This window comes from Trichomycterus rosablanca, chromosome 6, assembly GCF_030014385.1.
Source record: "Trichomycterus rosablanca isolate fTriRos1 chromosome 6, fTriRos1.hap1, whole genome shotgun sequence".
NCBI classification, from domain to species: domain Eukaryota; kingdom Metazoa; phylum Chordata; class Actinopteri; order Siluriformes; family Trichomycteridae; genus Trichomycterus; species Trichomycterus rosablanca.
In genome coordinates this window covers 25453201-25470354 of record NC_085993.1, presented here as the reverse complement: position 1 = coordinate 25470354, position 17154 = coordinate 25453201, and the positions used below count along the sequence as shown (strand labels likewise).

At 38.9% G+C, this 17154-nt stretch overlaps 1 protein-coding gene and 1 long non-coding RNA gene across 15 annotated transcripts in view; one reads left to right on the top strand and one right to left on the bottom strand.

Annotated features, from left to right (window-relative positions):
* Positions 1 to 17154, top strand: part of rapgef4b (Rap guanine nucleotide exchange factor 4b) — a 58005-nt gene that overhangs the window by 29907 nt on the left and 10944 nt on the right. For 9 of the 14 annotated variants that reach the window (XR_010013150.1, XM_062997583.1, XM_062997586.1 and 6 more), the window contains 17 exons: positions 4747 to 4819; positions 5086 to 5144; positions 5590 to 5696; positions 7000 to 7121; positions 7699 to 7882; positions 8042 to 8126; positions 8912 to 8972; positions 9128 to 9204; positions 9363 to 9509; positions 9649 to 9755; positions 9838 to 9923; positions 10067 to 10185; positions 10364 to 10501; positions 10597 to 10685; positions 10814 to 10844; positions 10946 to 11024; positions 11140 to 11286. Coding sequence is in view for 13 of the 14 variants with exons in the window: in XM_062997583.1 (XP_062853653.1) it covers positions 4747 to 4819; positions 5086 to 5144; positions 5590 to 5696; positions 7000 to 7121; positions 7699 to 7882; positions 8042 to 8126; positions 8912 to 8972; positions 9128 to 9204; positions 9363 to 9509; positions 9649 to 9755; positions 9838 to 9923; positions 10067 to 10185; positions 10364 to 10501; positions 10597 to 10685; positions 10814 to 10844; positions 10946 to 11024; positions 11140 to 11286 (1711 nt within the window). In the remaining variant the exon portion in view is untranslated. Of the gene's footprint in view, positions 1 to 4746; positions 4820 to 5085; positions 5145 to 5589; positions 5697 to 6999; positions 7122 to 7698; positions 7883 to 8041; positions 8127 to 8911; positions 8987 to 9127; positions 9206 to 9362; positions 9510 to 9648; positions 9756 to 9837; positions 9924 to 10066; positions 10186 to 10350; positions 10502 to 10596; positions 10686 to 10813; positions 10845 to 10945; positions 11025 to 11139; positions 11287 to 11839; positions 12302 to 17154 lie in introns of those variants that run through there. The other 5 variants (XM_062997591.1, XM_062997584.1, XM_062997593.1 and 2 more) reach the window with 5 other exon arrangements.
* Positions 2362 to 3863, bottom strand: LOC134316403 (uncharacterized). The gene is made up of 3 exons (XR_010013088.1): positions 3565 to 3863; positions 2684 to 2816; positions 2362 to 2571 (listed from the first exon to the last, which is right to left on the bottom strand). It is a non-coding gene; the product is annotated as an uncharacterized LOC134316403 (long non-coding RNA).

Sequence of the window (17154 nt, the reverse complement as noted above, 5' to 3'; positions counted from 1 at the left end):
ACACAAGCAGATAGCAGTATCTTTTTGTTTTTAAGAATGAACAAACATGCTTAGTGAAGACAGTTGCACATAGAAGAACTTCTTTTAAGGAGCCATTATTTAAGCACCAAACTGTGTGTGCATTGTGTTTGAGCATTTAGATAAGTAATCAAAATATAAATAAAAAATTAACAAAAATATTTAAGTTAAAGTGAAATATTTGGAAAAAAAATGAGATGATGAGACGGCATGCAGCTACAGGCTGGAGGATTACAATCCTTGTTCTTGTGCATTCACTGATGTCTGCCTGGAGAGTGGCAAAATGGACACACGGGGCGCTCTAACAACAGCCAGACCAATGACTGTATACAGTCACTGAGCTGACGGAGGCAATGTTTTTAAATATCGGCCTTGTGCGCACATATATCGGCCGATGCCGATTATCTAAAAAATGCCAAAAATCGGCCCGATTAAACAAAAGTGAGTACACCCCTCACATTTCTGCAAATATTTCATTATATATTTTCATGGGACAACACTATAGACATGAAACTTGGATATAACTTAAGAGTAGTCAGTGTACAACTTGTATAGCAGTGTAGATTTACTGTCTTCTGAAAATAACTCAACACACAGCCATTAATGTCTAAATAGCTGGCAACATAAGTGAGTACACCCCACAGTGAACATGTCCAAATTGTGCCCAAATGTGTCGTTGTCCCTCCCTGGTGTCATGTGTCAAGGTCCCAGGTGTAAAGGGGGTGCAGGGCTGTTAAATTTGGTGTTTTGGGTACAATTCTCTCATACTGGCCACTGGATATTCAACATTGCACCTCATGGCAAAGAACTCTCTGAGGATGTGAGAAATAGAATTGTTGCTCTCCACAAAGATGGCCTGGGCTATAAGAAGATTGCTAACACCCTGAAACTGAGCTACAGCATGGTGGCCAAGGTCATACAGCGGTTTTCCAGGACAGGTTCCACTCGGAACAGGCTTCGCCAGGGTCGACCAAAGAAGTTGAGTCCACGTGTTCGGCGTCATATCCAGAGGTTGGCTTTAAAAAATAGACACATGAGTGCTGCCAGCATTGCTGCAGAGGTTGAAGACGTGGGAGGTCAGCCTGTCAGTGCTCAGACCATACGCCGCACACTGCATCAACTCGGTCTGCATGGTCGTCATCCCAGAAGGAAGCTGACGCACAAGAAAGCCCGCAAACAGTTTGCTGAAGACAAGCAGTCCAAGAACATGGATTACTGGAATGCCCTGTGGTCTGATGAGACCAAGATAAACTTGTTTGGCTCAGATGGTGTCCAGCATGTGTGGCGGCGCCCTGGTGAGAAGTACCAAGACAACTGTATCTTGCCTACAGTCAAGCATGGTGGTGGTAGCATCATGGTCTTGGGCTGCATGAGTGTTGCTGGCACTGGGGAGCTGCGGTTCATTGAGGGAAACATGAATTCCAACATGTACTGTGACATTCTGAAACAGAGCATGATCCCCTCCCTTCGAAAACTGGGCCTCATGGCAGTTTTCCAACAGGATAATGACCCCAAACACAACCTCCAAGATGACAACTGCCTTGCTGAGGAAGCTGAAGGTAAAGGTGATGGACTAAACCCAATTGAGCACCTGTGGCGCATCCTCAAGTGGAAGGTGGAGGAGTTCAAGGTGTCTAACATCCACCAGCTCCGTGATGTCATCATGGAGGAGTGGAAGAGGATTCCAGTAGCAACCTGTGCAGCTCTGGTGAATTCCATGCCCAGGAGGGTTAAGGCAGTGCTGGATAATAATGGTGGTCACACAAAATATTGACACTTTGGGCACAATTTGGACATGTTCACTGTGGGGTGTACTCACTTATGTTGCCAGCCATTTAGACATTAATGGCTGTGTGTTGAGTTATTTTCAGAAGACAGTAAATCTACACTGCTATACAAGCTGTGCACTGACTACTCTAAGTTATATCCAAGTTTCATGTCTATAGTGTTGTCCCATGAAAAGATATAATGAAATATTTGCAGAAATGTGAGGGGTGTACTCACTTTTGTGATACACTGTACATGCTAGGAGGACTACTGTCTTGCAACACCAGAATACAGCGCTGGCATGTGAGACGTTGCCTGCAACTGCTTGACCCAAATGGACATGCCTTTCGTCACTTGCATGCAATTGGCCATAGAATTTACAATGTTCAAACTCCCAATTAGTTATGGTTATTTGTGATAGTAATTAAAACTTCATAAAGTATTTCTGATAAATGGAACAATGCAGTAATGTAAAAAAAATGAGGACACCCCATATAATATTTAGATATTTATTACCAAGTTATGGACAGGTCAGGAAATCACTATTAGACTGGTTAACAAACATCTTGTCCCAGGCAAACAAATGTTTCTTATTTATTGTTGCATGCAGAAACCAAATATTTCAGAACAGTCTCTGTCAAATAATCTGTCACTCAGGTGGATTAAGGTATCCTTAGCCCTTGTAGTCATACAATGATGGTGTGACTGCCATTGGTACTTGTGGTCAGTAGATGCTGTTGTCGTGTCAACCTCCACACCACTGTCCTCTAAATCTGTGGTGTCAAACTAAAAACAAACACACACACAATGCATTTAGAAAATGTTGGGGGTTAGCCCATTGCCAAACCTACAAATTGCAATATAAACATACTGCTTACATTATTTTTAAATAACTTACCGGAAAGCGTTATGGTATAATGTACACTTCCTTTGATGTAAATATCTTGTGAATCATAAAGCCATTTAGTTTCTGGCCCTCGTGCAACTTTGGTGAAACCAGTTTGTTTCCACATGCCATCAAAAGTTCAATCCTGAAAACACAAAAATTGAATTTAGTCTATAGCAATTCACCCAATACAATCAAATATTTAGAGAACAGTTACTCAAAAGAGCTTGGTCTCAACCTAAAATGAATTACATAACTTTTCTGTAATAAAAGAAATATAACAAACTTTAATAGTGAAAGTGACTAAGTTAGAATGAGCACTGAGACAGATTTTGAAATGTTAGACTGTAAGTCTGTAGTTTTGCATGTGCAGCAGCTTGTTTATGATTGTGTATATAAAATGAATCTATATTTTATTTTACTTATCAAGATAACCTACATAGGGAAGAGTCTATGTAAGTAGGTATACTGAGTGATGTTACAGAATACCCACAGTGTGGTGTGAGACAGCTCATGCAGTTAGCAATCAGAATGAGAAATAAAAACATGTAGCTGTTTTAGTGATTTTTTTTTTTCTAAAAAGAAAACAAATCTCTTAGTTCCATGTAATTCGACCTAAAAAAAATCTAATGTAGTGACACACCAATGTGGAGCAACTACAGCCATCAAAACGATAAAGTAATTTTATTTATTGTTCTTTAAGAAACCTTCCAAACCAGAGTTTCTTATAAATTTGCTTCATGAGAACTCACTTAGTTTGGCATTACTAAAACGTTTAAAAGTGTAATTTGCAGATGGTCCCTTACAAAGACGAATATTCATTAAATATCCTAATCTAAAACCAAATGTAGCACAAGCTAAATGACTTGTTTCATCATATTGAGTGAACTCACCTCCTCCCTGACTCTGAAGCCTCTGTTCTCTGTGGTTGAGGCTGATATGGAGGTCGCATCACTGATGATTCGGATATAAAGCTTCACCGCATTTCCTCCTCAGCGGCCGCGTTTAGACTCCTGTCGGGCTGTCGGGTTTGAATCCACATTTCTGACATTGATGTGGCAGCGGTGGAAAAGTTAAAAATGTTGTTTAACAGGCCGGTGGCTCCATTGATTCACTCTCGGTCCACTATCCTCTCCTATCAGTAATAATAATGAGGAAGGCGGGACATGTCTGTGAAATCCCGCGTCTTCTACCAATCAGGTCCTGAGAATTTAATATTACTTCCGTTTCAATCAAACTCTCTCACACATACAACTATTCTTATTCACATTCACCATCATTCTGTCTTGCATTCACTGTCATTCTGTTCCTTAAACATGATTATTTGCGTTCACATACACTATTTATTACGCTTACCAATGCTATTATTCTGTTTTGCATATAATAATATTCTCTTATACATACAGTAGATCTTTGTTTTACATACAGTATTAACTTCCCTTACACAGACTACTATACTTACATACATTTAATATAATTCTCTGTTACACAGATTATCATGGAAACACATAATACATATTTAAGTAGCTATAGTTATTTGTGCAAGAGAGAATAGTGCTGTGTGTATGAGAGTATGATAGTAAATAAAAGAAAGTGTGATTATAGTTGTAAGAGCGTATAGTAGTATATGCGAAAGAGTATAGTAATCCATGTATGAGAGTATAATAGTAAATAAAAGATAGTATGATGGTGTGTGAGAGCGAGTATGATGGTGTGTGAGAGCGAGTATGATGGTGTGAGAGAGGGAGTATGATGGTGTGTGAGAGGGAGTATAGTAGTGTGTGAGAGGGAGTATAGTAGTGTGTGAGAGGGAGTATGATAGTGTGTGAGAGGGAGTATGATGGTGTGTGAGAGGGAGTATGATAGTGTGTGAGAGGGAGTTTGATAGTGCATGCGAGGGAGTATAGTAGTATGTGTGAGAGAGTATGATAGTGTGTGAGAGTGAATTCAGCTAAGAATTATGGCCTACACGGCCTCTCATAGTTATTCTCACCACTTTCCTGTTACAGAAAGGGATATACATATGCATTAGATATTGAGGTTCTTATTGTAACATGTAGTAAAATATGTTGCAGAGATACAGACAATGCATGGCAGGACTACTTGCTCCACCTTATGGGGTGATGGAGAGTGGATTGAGCAATGACAGTGAGTATCTCATTCAAACACATTGCAAAAAATACAACCACAAAAGCACCTTATAATAGCAACATCTGCATTATTTATGTCTGAGGCTTCCATGGACAGTTGTGAAAGTTCAAAAGATTGCTTAATATTTTGTATTTTATTTTATTGGTATTAAATTTGCATCTTAGTTAAACGTTCCAAACATTGTGTCAGTATTAATAATATTGTTTAAGTGTTAGTAATGGTATTATAATGTGTACGATTTATTTCTCTGTCTGTCTCTTCAGGAATGCCAGACAAGGACAGCTTTTCAAATGATCATTTAAATTCTTTATCAAAAAATAAGGTATAGTTATCCTAATCTTATGTTGTAAAGCAGTCTTACTAGATTTTTTCTATAAGTTTGTTTTTTTATGGGAAAAGGGTAAGGGCACAATCAAACAAGTCCTTTTTGGGCACAAATAAGTTAATCTGGGTACAGCTATAGTGAATCAAAATTACTGATGATTATAACAATTAAATTATAGAACCATTATACACCATTAAATTAACCATATAATTTGCTGTATGTATGTTTCTTGCCCCAACAGATTGTGTCATGTTTTGAGAAAACAATATGTAAATATATAAAAAATAAGGTTTTTAGACAAAAAAGTGTTTCAATTGTTCAGAGAAAAACAACAGTTGCAGAAATGAGAAAATTCACATAACTGTGTACATCACGACATATGTGTACCTTCAAAGTATATATACATTTTTTGTAACTCTTTCACATCTCCTTACTTACTCAGGTTCCATCAAAAAACATTTTGAGAGCAGGAAAGGTCTTACGAAATGCTATTTTGGCTCAAGCTCCCCACATGATCAGAGACAGAAAATACCATCTAAAGACATACAGGTAAAATTTGCACACTTAAATGACCAATAACTCTTAGTTATGAATATAAAAAAATTGCAAATTATTGTTTGCAGATATTTTTCTAATGCATAACTTTGCTACCTATTATGTTTAGTTTAAATATTGTAGTATACTAATCATCCTTTACTAAAATAAATGTTTTACATAATAAATATGCATATGCAAGAATGTACAAATTACAGATCTATCACAGCTAAAAATTGAAACATCATGGCCCTTTTCAGGACAGGCTCCACGTATGGATATACACTGGGCTTAAGCGGCATCAGTTGAAGGAATGGCAGTACCGCTCTTTTATTGCTGTCCCTGGCTTGTTCTAGGTTTTCCTTTTTTGTTACTCTTTTTCTGAGAACTTTGTTGTTGCAGGAGCTCTGAGCAGCTTGTGTAATGGGCCCATTTGTCGAGGAGGCAAGATTCACAGAATCAAGTCCATTCTCCATGCCTCCGACAGTCACCTGCATATTGTTCAGGAGTTGCAGGCTCTTCCATCGGCAGTCTGTGTTTTTTTTTTAAACCATGATGCTGGGCTTGATTTGGTCCAGTTTTTTGTTGGTTTAGATGCCGGCACTCTTATTTTTCTTTGGAACCCAGCCTGCGTCATGGCACTTTTTGGCTGTCACGACAGAATCGGCCGTTTCTGGAGCAGACCCCATTTTTGGACCCATGCTGAGCCCCATGCTCAGTTTTGGGGTGCTGCTTGTTTGTTGCATTCCCTGGGTTGTACTGGGTTTCCTTTCTTTATTCTTTTTTCGAGAACTTGGTTGTTGCAGGTGCTTGTAGTAGCTTGCCATATTGTTCCAACCAATACTGTGGCTAAAAATCAAAAAGCTAGCAAAAACCAAAATTGTAACCAAATTGTAAAACATGACGTTAAAATCCTAATAAACAAACAAACCTCTCTGATGGTATAGAGGGTCATAACATTTACCCTCTTGAGCAGTCCCCTACTATTACAGTCATTTACATTAACACTGTGTAGACTGTAGTTCTGATCAATTTAATGTTATTTTAATTAAAAACAATAGTAAGTTATCAGTGATTCCAAACTTTAAAATTGTAGTGAATGTATCAGTAAATCAGGTAATAATTTTATTGCAGAGCATTCCAGTTACATTATTATTGTGAAATGGGTTTAGATATAGTAACACACTTATTAATGTACAGTTGTTAATGTTAGTAATATTGGTGTTACTATGGAATTAAATACATTTTCCATATATTTGTTATATGATGTGTTTGTATGTTTTGAATGCATGTTTATTTGTTTGATGTGTATTCACAGGCAGTGTTGTGTAGGCACTGAGCTTGTTGATTGGAAGCTACAGCAGAGTTTATGTGTTCACAGTCGAGCCCATGCTGTTGGTACGTGGCAGGCTTTGCTTGAGGAGGGGGTTCTTAACCATGGTAAGGCATCAGCTACAGTTATCAGCTAGAGTTATACACACTAATAGTTTAATGTGCTATTAAAATTTTACAACTAATGCTGGGGTGGATAATACTGAAGTTAAGGGAAATATAAAGGCTAATATGAACGGAAATGTGAGGCTAATGTAACCATAACCTTTAGCACACATACTACAGGAATATCACAGCCAAACAACAGGACACTTATGTGTAGTAAAATGTGGATCTTTATAAAATGAATTTCTGCAAGTATCTATAAATTCATACAATATTTTAGGGCCAGTCTCCTTAACAGTGAACATTCTGTAGCTCATGGAAATTAAATAAAGGACACACGTGTGGGTATATAAGGGTAAAACAGGTGAAGTGTAAAACCTGCCTTGAATTATAAAGCCAGGAATTTTAAAATCAGCCATTATTTGAAACCAGGAATAGCATAAATGCAAAAAACTTTGACACAAAATATGTTTAACAAGCTAATTAATGTAGGAGTACGGATACAGGAAGCAAAAAACACTATCTCATACTGACTTAATGTGTAGGAATTCTTTTGTCATTGATGTAATTTCTTCAACAGTGGACCATGAACTTAACTTCCAAGACAAGTACCTGTTCTACCGTTTTCTTGACGATGAAGAAGAGGATGTGGTGTTGCCTAGTGAAGATGAAAAACGAGAGGCAGAGGAAGAGCTGCAGGAAATCCTCCTCTTTCTTTCTCAGATTGGCACAGATGCACATATGCGCATGATTCTCAGAAAAACGTAAGAGGACATAATTTCTCTTTCTAATATTTACATACTTAACCATTTATTAGTTCTGCAATACATGAAGCATATTATTAATTTTCTAATACTGTACATTTAGGAAGAAACTGGCATTACCTAAGCTATCATTTTATTAATGATTCTGTTTCTGAGTAGGCCAGGGCAGAGGACACCTGAAGACCTGGAGATTATTTATGATGAGCTGCTGCATATCAAGGCCCTCACCCATTTTTCCAACACCGTAAGATAATATTTAGCTATATTAGCTATATATAGCTATATTTATAGCTAATATATTCACAAATAATTTTTTCTGGTACATGCCAAACAAAAAACTGTGTGCTTTTAAAAAGTACAAAATTTCAACCTCACGAATTGGGATTTAATACTAGGCTGTACAGCAAAATAATAAGCAAGGAAATGTTGTTTTTAAGCACAGAGTGCTCTATAAAAATTTGCTTTTAAATAAATGGAGTGCAACACCGGATGTCTACCTTACTGTCTGGGCTATGCACAGAAAAAAAGGGAAAAAAAGGGAAGTGGTAGCTCAGTGGTTAAGGTACTGGACTAGTAATCAGAAGGTTGCCGGTTCAAGCCCCGCCACCACCAAGTTGCCACTGTTGGGTCCCTGAGCAAGGCCCTTAACCCTCAATTGCTCAAAATCGTGTTCAGTCATAATTGTAAGTTGCTTTGGATAAAAGCATCTGCTAAATGCTGAAAATGTAAATGTAAAAGAAGACTGACCTACTGACTGACCTTTTTTAGTGCTGAACTTAGCTGTGGTGCATTAGCTCTAATGAGCACATCAGCACCTGTGAAATGTAGTATTTCATTACGAATCTTACTTTCTTACTGCTGGAGTGGCAATGTAAAGTTAGGTACACATATGCATAGTAAATATTTACTTCTCTGTAAACTAATTTTAATATTGCGCTCTCAGTAAAAGCATTATTACTACTATTGTTGTTGTAATTGTTGTTGTTGATATTTTTAATTATCATGATTAAGTTTTAATCTTGTCTGCAGGTGAAGAGAGAGCTTGCTGGTGTACTTATATTTGAGTCACATGCAAAAGCAGGCACTGTCTGTAAGTGCAGAAAAGTAATACATAGAAGCAAGAAAGTCATAATTTTGTAAATGATTTAGTTTAGATTTAGTCTTTGTACTGTATATTAATATACTGTATATATTTTTAGATCACATATACAAAAAATAATCTTTGGTTTTGTATTTGATACTTAGTGTTTAATCAGGGTGAAGAAGGCACCTCCTGGTACATCATCCACAAGGGTTCTGTAAATGTGGTTATTTATGGCAAGGTGAGATTTATAGCTTAATTACACCTGTATTGCTGTTAGTTTATACCCCTTTGTCAGTTGTATTCACTTCTTTGGTACATCTGACTTAATTAATTATGCTATAAATGACATCAATTGTTGATGGTTAGTGATTAAGATATGTTACACTGTTTCTGCAGGGAGTGGTATGTACACTGCATGAGGGTGATGACTTTGGTAAGTTAGCATTAGTAAATGATGCTCCACGTGCTGCCTCCATTGTACTTAGAGAGGACAACTGCCACTTCCTTCGAGTGGACAAGGAAGACTTCAACCGCATTTTTAGAGTACAGTAAAAAAAAAAAAAACATGTACCGCATGCATACACACAATCATGTCACATTGTGAGGGACAGCATTTTGTTAGAAAACAAATGGTCTTCTGATATTTAAGTAATTGTCTATGTGTGTGCATTTGTAAACACAGGATATTGAAGCAAACACAGTCCGTTTAAAAGAACACGATAAGACAGTATTGGTGCTTCAGAAGAGTCTTCGTCCCTCTGGTCATGCAATTGTTCCTGCACACTTCAAGTACAAATCTGTCAAGTCAATAATATGTGAATTCATTATTTGTTCCTCAATTTATACAGTTATTAAGAATCTATATTTACAGGTACACTGTAATGGCGGGGACCCCAGAAAAGATTCTAGAACATTTGCTCGAGACAATGCGGCTGGATATTCATTTTTCTGAGCCAGGTTATTAGTAATCACGTTCAACTAGCAACATCCTTAGTACAGAAGTTGTAAAACATTTATTTAATAAGTTTACTACATAGAAACAAAGTGTAAATGAATGCAATTGTTGATTTATTATAATATATTATTGTTGTTCCACACAGATCCAGCTCTGGATGACTTTGTTCTCATGCATTGTGTCTTCATGCCCAACAGTCAACTGTGCCCTGCCCTTTTGGCCCAATATCCTACCCAAAACCATGTCAATATCATTAGTAACAAAGTAAATACATTTTTTAACTTAGTTGTTGTTAACTTAGCTGACTTGTTGGGGAAACTTCAATGATTAATTATAACTTTGTCATTTGCATATAATATAATTGTAATATAGTTTCAGCTTAAGCTTCTTTATAACAAACAGCATGTATTTTCCTTAGCTTGTGTGTACTTATCATTCACAGATATCTCAGGTATCAGAGCAAGAGAGTCTGGATTATGTTTCAGCCAATAAGCGGCGTGTCCTAAATCTGACTTTGCGGTGGGCAACACTTCAGGCTGACTATCTTTTAGAAGATGACATTGCACTCAGCTTTTTAGAGGTTAGACTTACAAACAACTTATTGCCACAAAATCTGTAATTGGTAAGCACATTGACACTCATACACATATGGTGCAATGTGTGCCAAATATACAGGAGCTGTATGGGTTTGTGTCTAATGATACCAGGGTGTTATGCCAATTATCAGAATTACTACCAGAGTTTGAGAAAATCATCAGACAGTAGTAAGTATGGGGATAATATCAGGTATTGCTTATTAAAATGTGTATCATGACCCACTTATGTCACAATATTGGTAATAAGGTAAAACAGATGCAGGCAATAATTATAATTTATTTATTTTGTATCTTAGCCCTGATGATACCAGAACTTCTCAGAAAAAGGTGTGTTTTGTTTTTTCTGTGTCAAAATGTACTACTATACAGTATGTCTAATGATCCTTAACTGGATAAAGCTATTTATGCATGTGTAATGCACTTTTTAGCATAAAATTCTAGTGAGCCAGTACAGCCCTGGACAAGAAAGACTTGCAAGAAAACAACCAATCAGAAGCTTTGACGACAGTGAGTTGGCATGTGCATTAAGTTAACTTTATTTTCTGTGCAATCCATTGTGAACTTTTAATTATTTTTGTCTCTCTTTATGTGTACATGCACTTGTGTGTCTGTGTATGTTTAGTACTACTAAAAGTATACTGCAGTGATCATACCTGTACCACCATACGAGTTCCTGTCCTGGCCACAGGAAGAGAGGTCATGGCATCTGTTGCAGACAAACTTGGATACACTGAAGAACTGCTTTTAATTAGCCTTAGTTCCTCTGGAGGTATGATTACAACAGTGCACATACTGGGTGGCTATTTACATTTTAACACTTTAAGAATAGTGTATTTTGCTGTTTTGTGGTATCATCTTCTGCTAGAAAATGTGGAAATATCTTGATATATTAACAGTTATAACAACCCCAAATCAGAAAAAATTGGGACAGCATGGAAATTGCAATTAATAAAAAAAGCACAGAGTTCCTTACATTTACTTTGAATTTTATTTCATTGCAGACAGGATGAACCTGAGATATTTCATGTTTTGTCTGGTCAACTTCATTTCATTTATTAATAAACATCCATTCCTGTATTTCAGTCCTGTAACACATTCCAAAAAAAGTTGGGACAGTAAAGCATTTACCACTTTGTAATGTTGGCATTCCTTTTTACCAAACTTAAAAGACATTTTGGCACCGAGGATACCAAGCGATTTAGTGTTTCAGATTTTATTTTGTCCCATTTTTCCTGCAAACACGTCTTAAGTTGTGCAACAATACGGGGTTGTCGTTGTCACCTTTGTTTCAAAATTCTCTACACATTCTCTGTTGGGGACAGGTCAGAACTGCAGACAGGCCGGTCCAGTACCCGTACCCTCTTCTTCTGTAGCCATGCCTTTGTAATGTATGCAGCAAGTGGTTTTGCATTGTCTTGTTGAAAAATGCATGGACGTCCCTGGAAAAGATGACGTCTTGAAGGCAGCATCTGTTGCTCTAAGATCTCAGTGTACTTTTCTGCATTGCCAAGGGCAATGACACAGCTCCATACCATGACAGACCCTGGCTTTTGGACTTGTTGCTGATAACAGTCTAGACGGTCCTTTTCGTCTTTGGTCTGGAGCACTTTTTTTTCCAAAAAAGACCTGAAATGCTGATTCATCTGACCACAATACATGTTTCCACTGTGTGATGGCCCATCCTAGATGCCTCTGAGCCCAGAGAAGTCGATGCTGCTTCTGGACATGGTTAACATAAGGCTTCAGTTTTTGCACAGTAAAGTTTTAAGTGGCGTTTATGCATGTAACTCCATATTGTAGTGCTTGATAAAGGTTTGCCAAAGTAATCCCTCACACTTGTGGTTATGTCAGCTATTGTTGAGTGGCAGTTCCTGATGCAGTGCCATCTGAGGAATGGAAGATCATGGGCTTTCAGCTTAAGCGCCCTTGGCCTTTACACACTGAAATTCTTCCCGATTCTTTGAATCGTTTAATGTAGGGCTGTCGAACGATTTAAAATTTTAATCGTGATTAATCTCAGAATTTCATATAGTTAATCGCGATTAATCGCATAAAAAAAAAATCTGTGTAAATGTTATAGAAAACAAGGATTTTTAAGTGAAATGTTACCATTAAAATGGTGAACACATTTTATGCTAAATGTACTTATGTTAAAAACTGCTGGGACAAGAAAAAGCTGTAAGGGAGTTTTATTCACTCATACTAGGCAGTAATACTATCCAGCAGAGACCCTTGACTTCGTATATATGTCAGATTGTAGGTAAAAATTTCTCCATCAGCAAACATTGTAGATCAGCTGTGCTTTAGGTGGGATAAGGCGTAGTTATTGTAACAGACTTTTCTGTGGTTGTATCGTGACAATGGTTTGATGGACGTTTCTACACGAAGTGAGTGTGTTTTGACCCTTCGGGGCTTCCATAGTTCATGGAATAGCATGCTTGGCTAACGACTCTAGCTGTCCACTATTCGGTACCGTAACAGAAAAAGTAGTAAAAGTGTTCTGCTCCCAACAACTTGTGAATATACCGTGTATTTATTTCTTTATTAAGAAAGTGCAGCACTACGACGCTTGGTTACATCTGAGAAACGCTGTCTTAATGAGAGATGCCGTGCACGGTCAAGTCTCAACATGAACTACGGATGACTCGCAGAGCCAAATAGAATTTGCGTTAACGGCACTTTTTTTTAAATCGCGTTAAATTGAGATCGCGTTAATGCGTTATTATCGTGTTAACTTCGACAGCCCTAGTTTAATGATATTATGCACTGTAGAGGGAGAAATATGCAAATCCCCTCCTATATTTCTTTGAGGTACATTGTTTTTAAACATTTCAATAATTTTCTCACACATTTGTTGACAAACTGGAGATCCTCTGGCCATCTTTGCTCATCAAAGACTCAGCCTTTCCTGGATGCTGCTTTTGTACCAAACCATGATTACAATCACCTGTTGACATCACCTGTTTGGAATCACATAATTATTTAGTTTTTTTACCTCATTACTAACCCTAAATTGCCCCTGTCCCAACTTTTTTTTAAATGTGTTGCAGGCCTGAAATGCAGGAATGGTGTTTTAACAAATGAAATAAAGTTGAGCGGACAAAACATGAAATATTTTGGGTTCAAACTGTCTGCAATCAAATAAAAGTCAAAGTAAATGTAAAGAACACTGCATTTTTATTTATCTGCATTTTCCATACTGTCCAAACTTTTTCTGATTTGGGGTTGTATTTGGTCAAATTTATACTCAGCCTACTTTCTGTTCTGTCCTCTCTAAATAATCTGTCCTCAGAAGATATATCTTCCTGATTAATTCAGTTGATCCTTGACGGTAATCATTTGGGTTTGGTTAATGTGGGTAAAACGCCAAAATCAAAACAAATCTGCAAGTGGAAGGATTAAGTCCCACGCCAAGATAAATTCATAATGTCATGTCAGCCGCCATATCATGTGTAGCAAAGAGAGGGACAGCGTAGTGACATGACGGGGCAAAGAAAAAAAAAGTATAACTTTTTAGGATGTTATATATTGAATTGCCTCCTATAGCAGAGGCAAAATACCCATGTTCTGTTGTAGAAGCAGTTTATTGTCAGTAAAGTTACTTTAAATTAAAGTTACATTTAGGGTTATTTAATTGCTTATAATCATGGTAAATTACAATACATTACAATACAATTTGTAAATATGTAAACATACAGTGGGGCCAAAAAGTATTTAGTCATTTACATTTACATTTTCAGCATTTAGCAGACGCTCTTATCCAGAGCGACTTACAGAAGTGCTTCTATAGTGAACATTTTATTTCTCAAGTTTAGGTAAACAGTCGAAGAACATAAATCTGCTAAAACCTGTTAGAACCAAAGTGCTTTTTTTTTTTTGGGAAATGGAACAAAATGTTAGTAAATAAGTACAAGTCAGCCTAAGTGTTTAGTAAAAAGGTGGGTTTTTAATCGTTTTTTAAAGACAGCAAGAGACTCAGATGTTCGGACAGACAGAGGAAGTTCATTCCACCACTTCGGTGCTAGAACAGAGAACAGCCTTGATGCTTGTCTTCCTCGAGTCCTGGGTGGAGGATCAAGTCGAGCGAGACTAGAGGCTCGGAGGTTGCGTGGTACAGAGCGGGGTTTGATTAGGCCACGAAGGTAGCTTGGGGCTGGTCCATTTTTGGCTTTGTAGGCAAGCATCAGTGTTTTAAACTGAATGCGTGCAGCTACAGGAAGCCAGTGAAGAGAACGTAGCAGTGGGGTGATGTGGCAGTGTTTGGGTTGGTTAAAAACCAGACGTGCAGCTGCATTTTGAATTAGCTGTAAGGGTTTAATCGTGGACATGGGAGCTCCAGCCAGAAGGGAGTTGCAGTAGTCCAACCGTGAGATTACAAGTGATTGCACCAGAATCTGGGTAGCTTTCCTGGAGAGAAATGGATGAATCTTCCTGATGTTGTACAGGAGGAACCGACACGCTCTTGTCATGTTGGATATATGAGGAGAGAATGTCAGCTGGTTATCAAGGACAACACCAAGACTTCTTACCTTATCAGATGGTCTGATCTGGGAGTCATCCAGAGAAATGACTAGGTCCTGGGTTGGAGACTGATCTCCAGGAATGAGCAACATCTCTGTCTTGCTGGGATTAAGTTTTAGATGATGAGCCGACATCCATTGTGAGATATCTTGCAGACATGCTGAGATGCGAGCTGAGACTTGCGTGTCTGAAGGAGGAAATGACAGAACGAGCTGAGTGTCATCTGCATAGGAGTGGTAGGAGAAGCCATGGGAGGCTATGACCTTGCCCAGAGAGCTGGTGTAGATAGAGAAAAGAAGTGGGCCAAGTACAGAGCCCTGAGGAACACCGGTTGAGAGAGTGCATGGGGGAGATATGGATCCCCTCCATGACACTTGGTAGGAGCGCCCTTCCAGGTAGGAGGCCATCCATTGCCATGCTGAACCTGTTACTCCAAGGTTGGAGAGAGTGGTCAGGAGAATGCTGTGATTCACTGTGTCGAAGGCTGCAGAGAGGTCAAGAAGAATAAGGACAGATGACAGTTTGGCTGCTTTGGCTGCATGAAGCTTCTCAGTAACAGCTACAAGAGCTGTTTCTGTAGAATGTGCTGCCTTGAAGCCAGACTGGTACGGATCGTGGAGGTCATTCTGAGTGAGAAAGGCAGATAGTTGGTTATAGACAGCACGTTCAAGAATTTTGGATAGAAAAGAGAGGAGTGAGACAGGTCTGTAGTTGTTAATGTCTGTAGTGTCTAGTGTAGGTTTCTTAAGAAGGGGAATGACCTGAGCCTTCTTAAAAGCAGTAGGGACAACACCTGATGTCAGGGAGTTGTTGATGATGGGTGTGATGGAGGGGATTAGGTCCTGTGAGATGTCTTTGAGGATGGTGGATGGTATAGGGTCAAGTGTGCATGTAGTGGGATTGCTGGATGAGAGGAGCTGTGTAACCTCATCCATGGTGAGTGGGGTGAAGCTGGTAAGTGTGTTGGGTTGAGGGTCAGTTGAAAGTGGGTCAGTCGGAGAGAAGGATTGATTGATTTTGTCGATCTTTTCCTGAAAGAATGTTGCAAAGTCAGTAGCAGTGAGAGAGGGAGAAGGGGGAGGAGGAGGAGGGTTTAGAAGAGAGGAAAAGATAGCATGAAGCTTACATGGGTCAGCAGCAGATTGTTCAAGCTTGGCTTTGTAAAAAGATGTTTTTGCAGCAGTCACGTCAGATGAGAACCTGGACAGCAGATTGTGGTAGGAGTGAAGATCAACCCCGAGCTTAGATTTCCTCCACTTTCTCTCAGCTGCCCTTAATTCTCTTCTGTTGCTGCGCAGTGCATCTGAAAGCCAAGGAGCAGGGTGAGAAGGTTTTCCTCGTTTGAGGGTAGGAGGACAGCTGATCGAGGGATGTTGAAAGAGAAGAGAGTAGAGTATTAGTTGCAGAGTCGAGTGGAAGGGTAGCAAGCATGTCAGGGTTAGGTAGTGAAGTTAGGATGGTGGAGATCAGCAGGGAGGGAGATAAAGAGTGAAGATTGGGGCATGTTGTAAGGGTGAAAGTGTGGTTGGAGGTAGGAAGAGTTGGGAGACAGAGAGAGAAGGACACAAAGTGATGGTCAGAGAGGTGGAGTGGGGTGACAGTGAGGTCCAGAACAGAAGCTGGACGGCTGAAGACCAGGTCCAGAAGATTGCCTCCTTTGTGTGTCGGAGGGCTGTGGTTAAAGAGGAGGTCGAAAGATGAAAGAAGAGGAAGAAGACAGGAGGACTGAAGTGTAGGGAGATTAAAGTCACCAAGAAGCGTCAGAGGAGTTCCATCTGAAGGGAAGAAACTCAGAAGAACATCCAGCTCTTCTATGAAGTCTCCCAGTGCGCCAGGTGGTCTGTAAATGACAATGATATGAAGAGTAATCGGAAAAGTAACAGTAATAGCATGAAATTCAAAAGATGAAATGTTAAGGTGAGAAACATTCACAGTAGTAAACGGCCATTTCCTGGTCAGGAGCAAACCTGTACCACCACCCCTACCAGATCCTCTCGGTGTATGAGAGAAGGTGTAGGCAGAGGATAAGGCTGCTGGTGTTGCTGAGTTCTCGGTGGTGATCCATGTCTCAGTCAGTGCCAGGAAGTCAAGGCTGTGAGAAAGTGCAAAAGCTGAG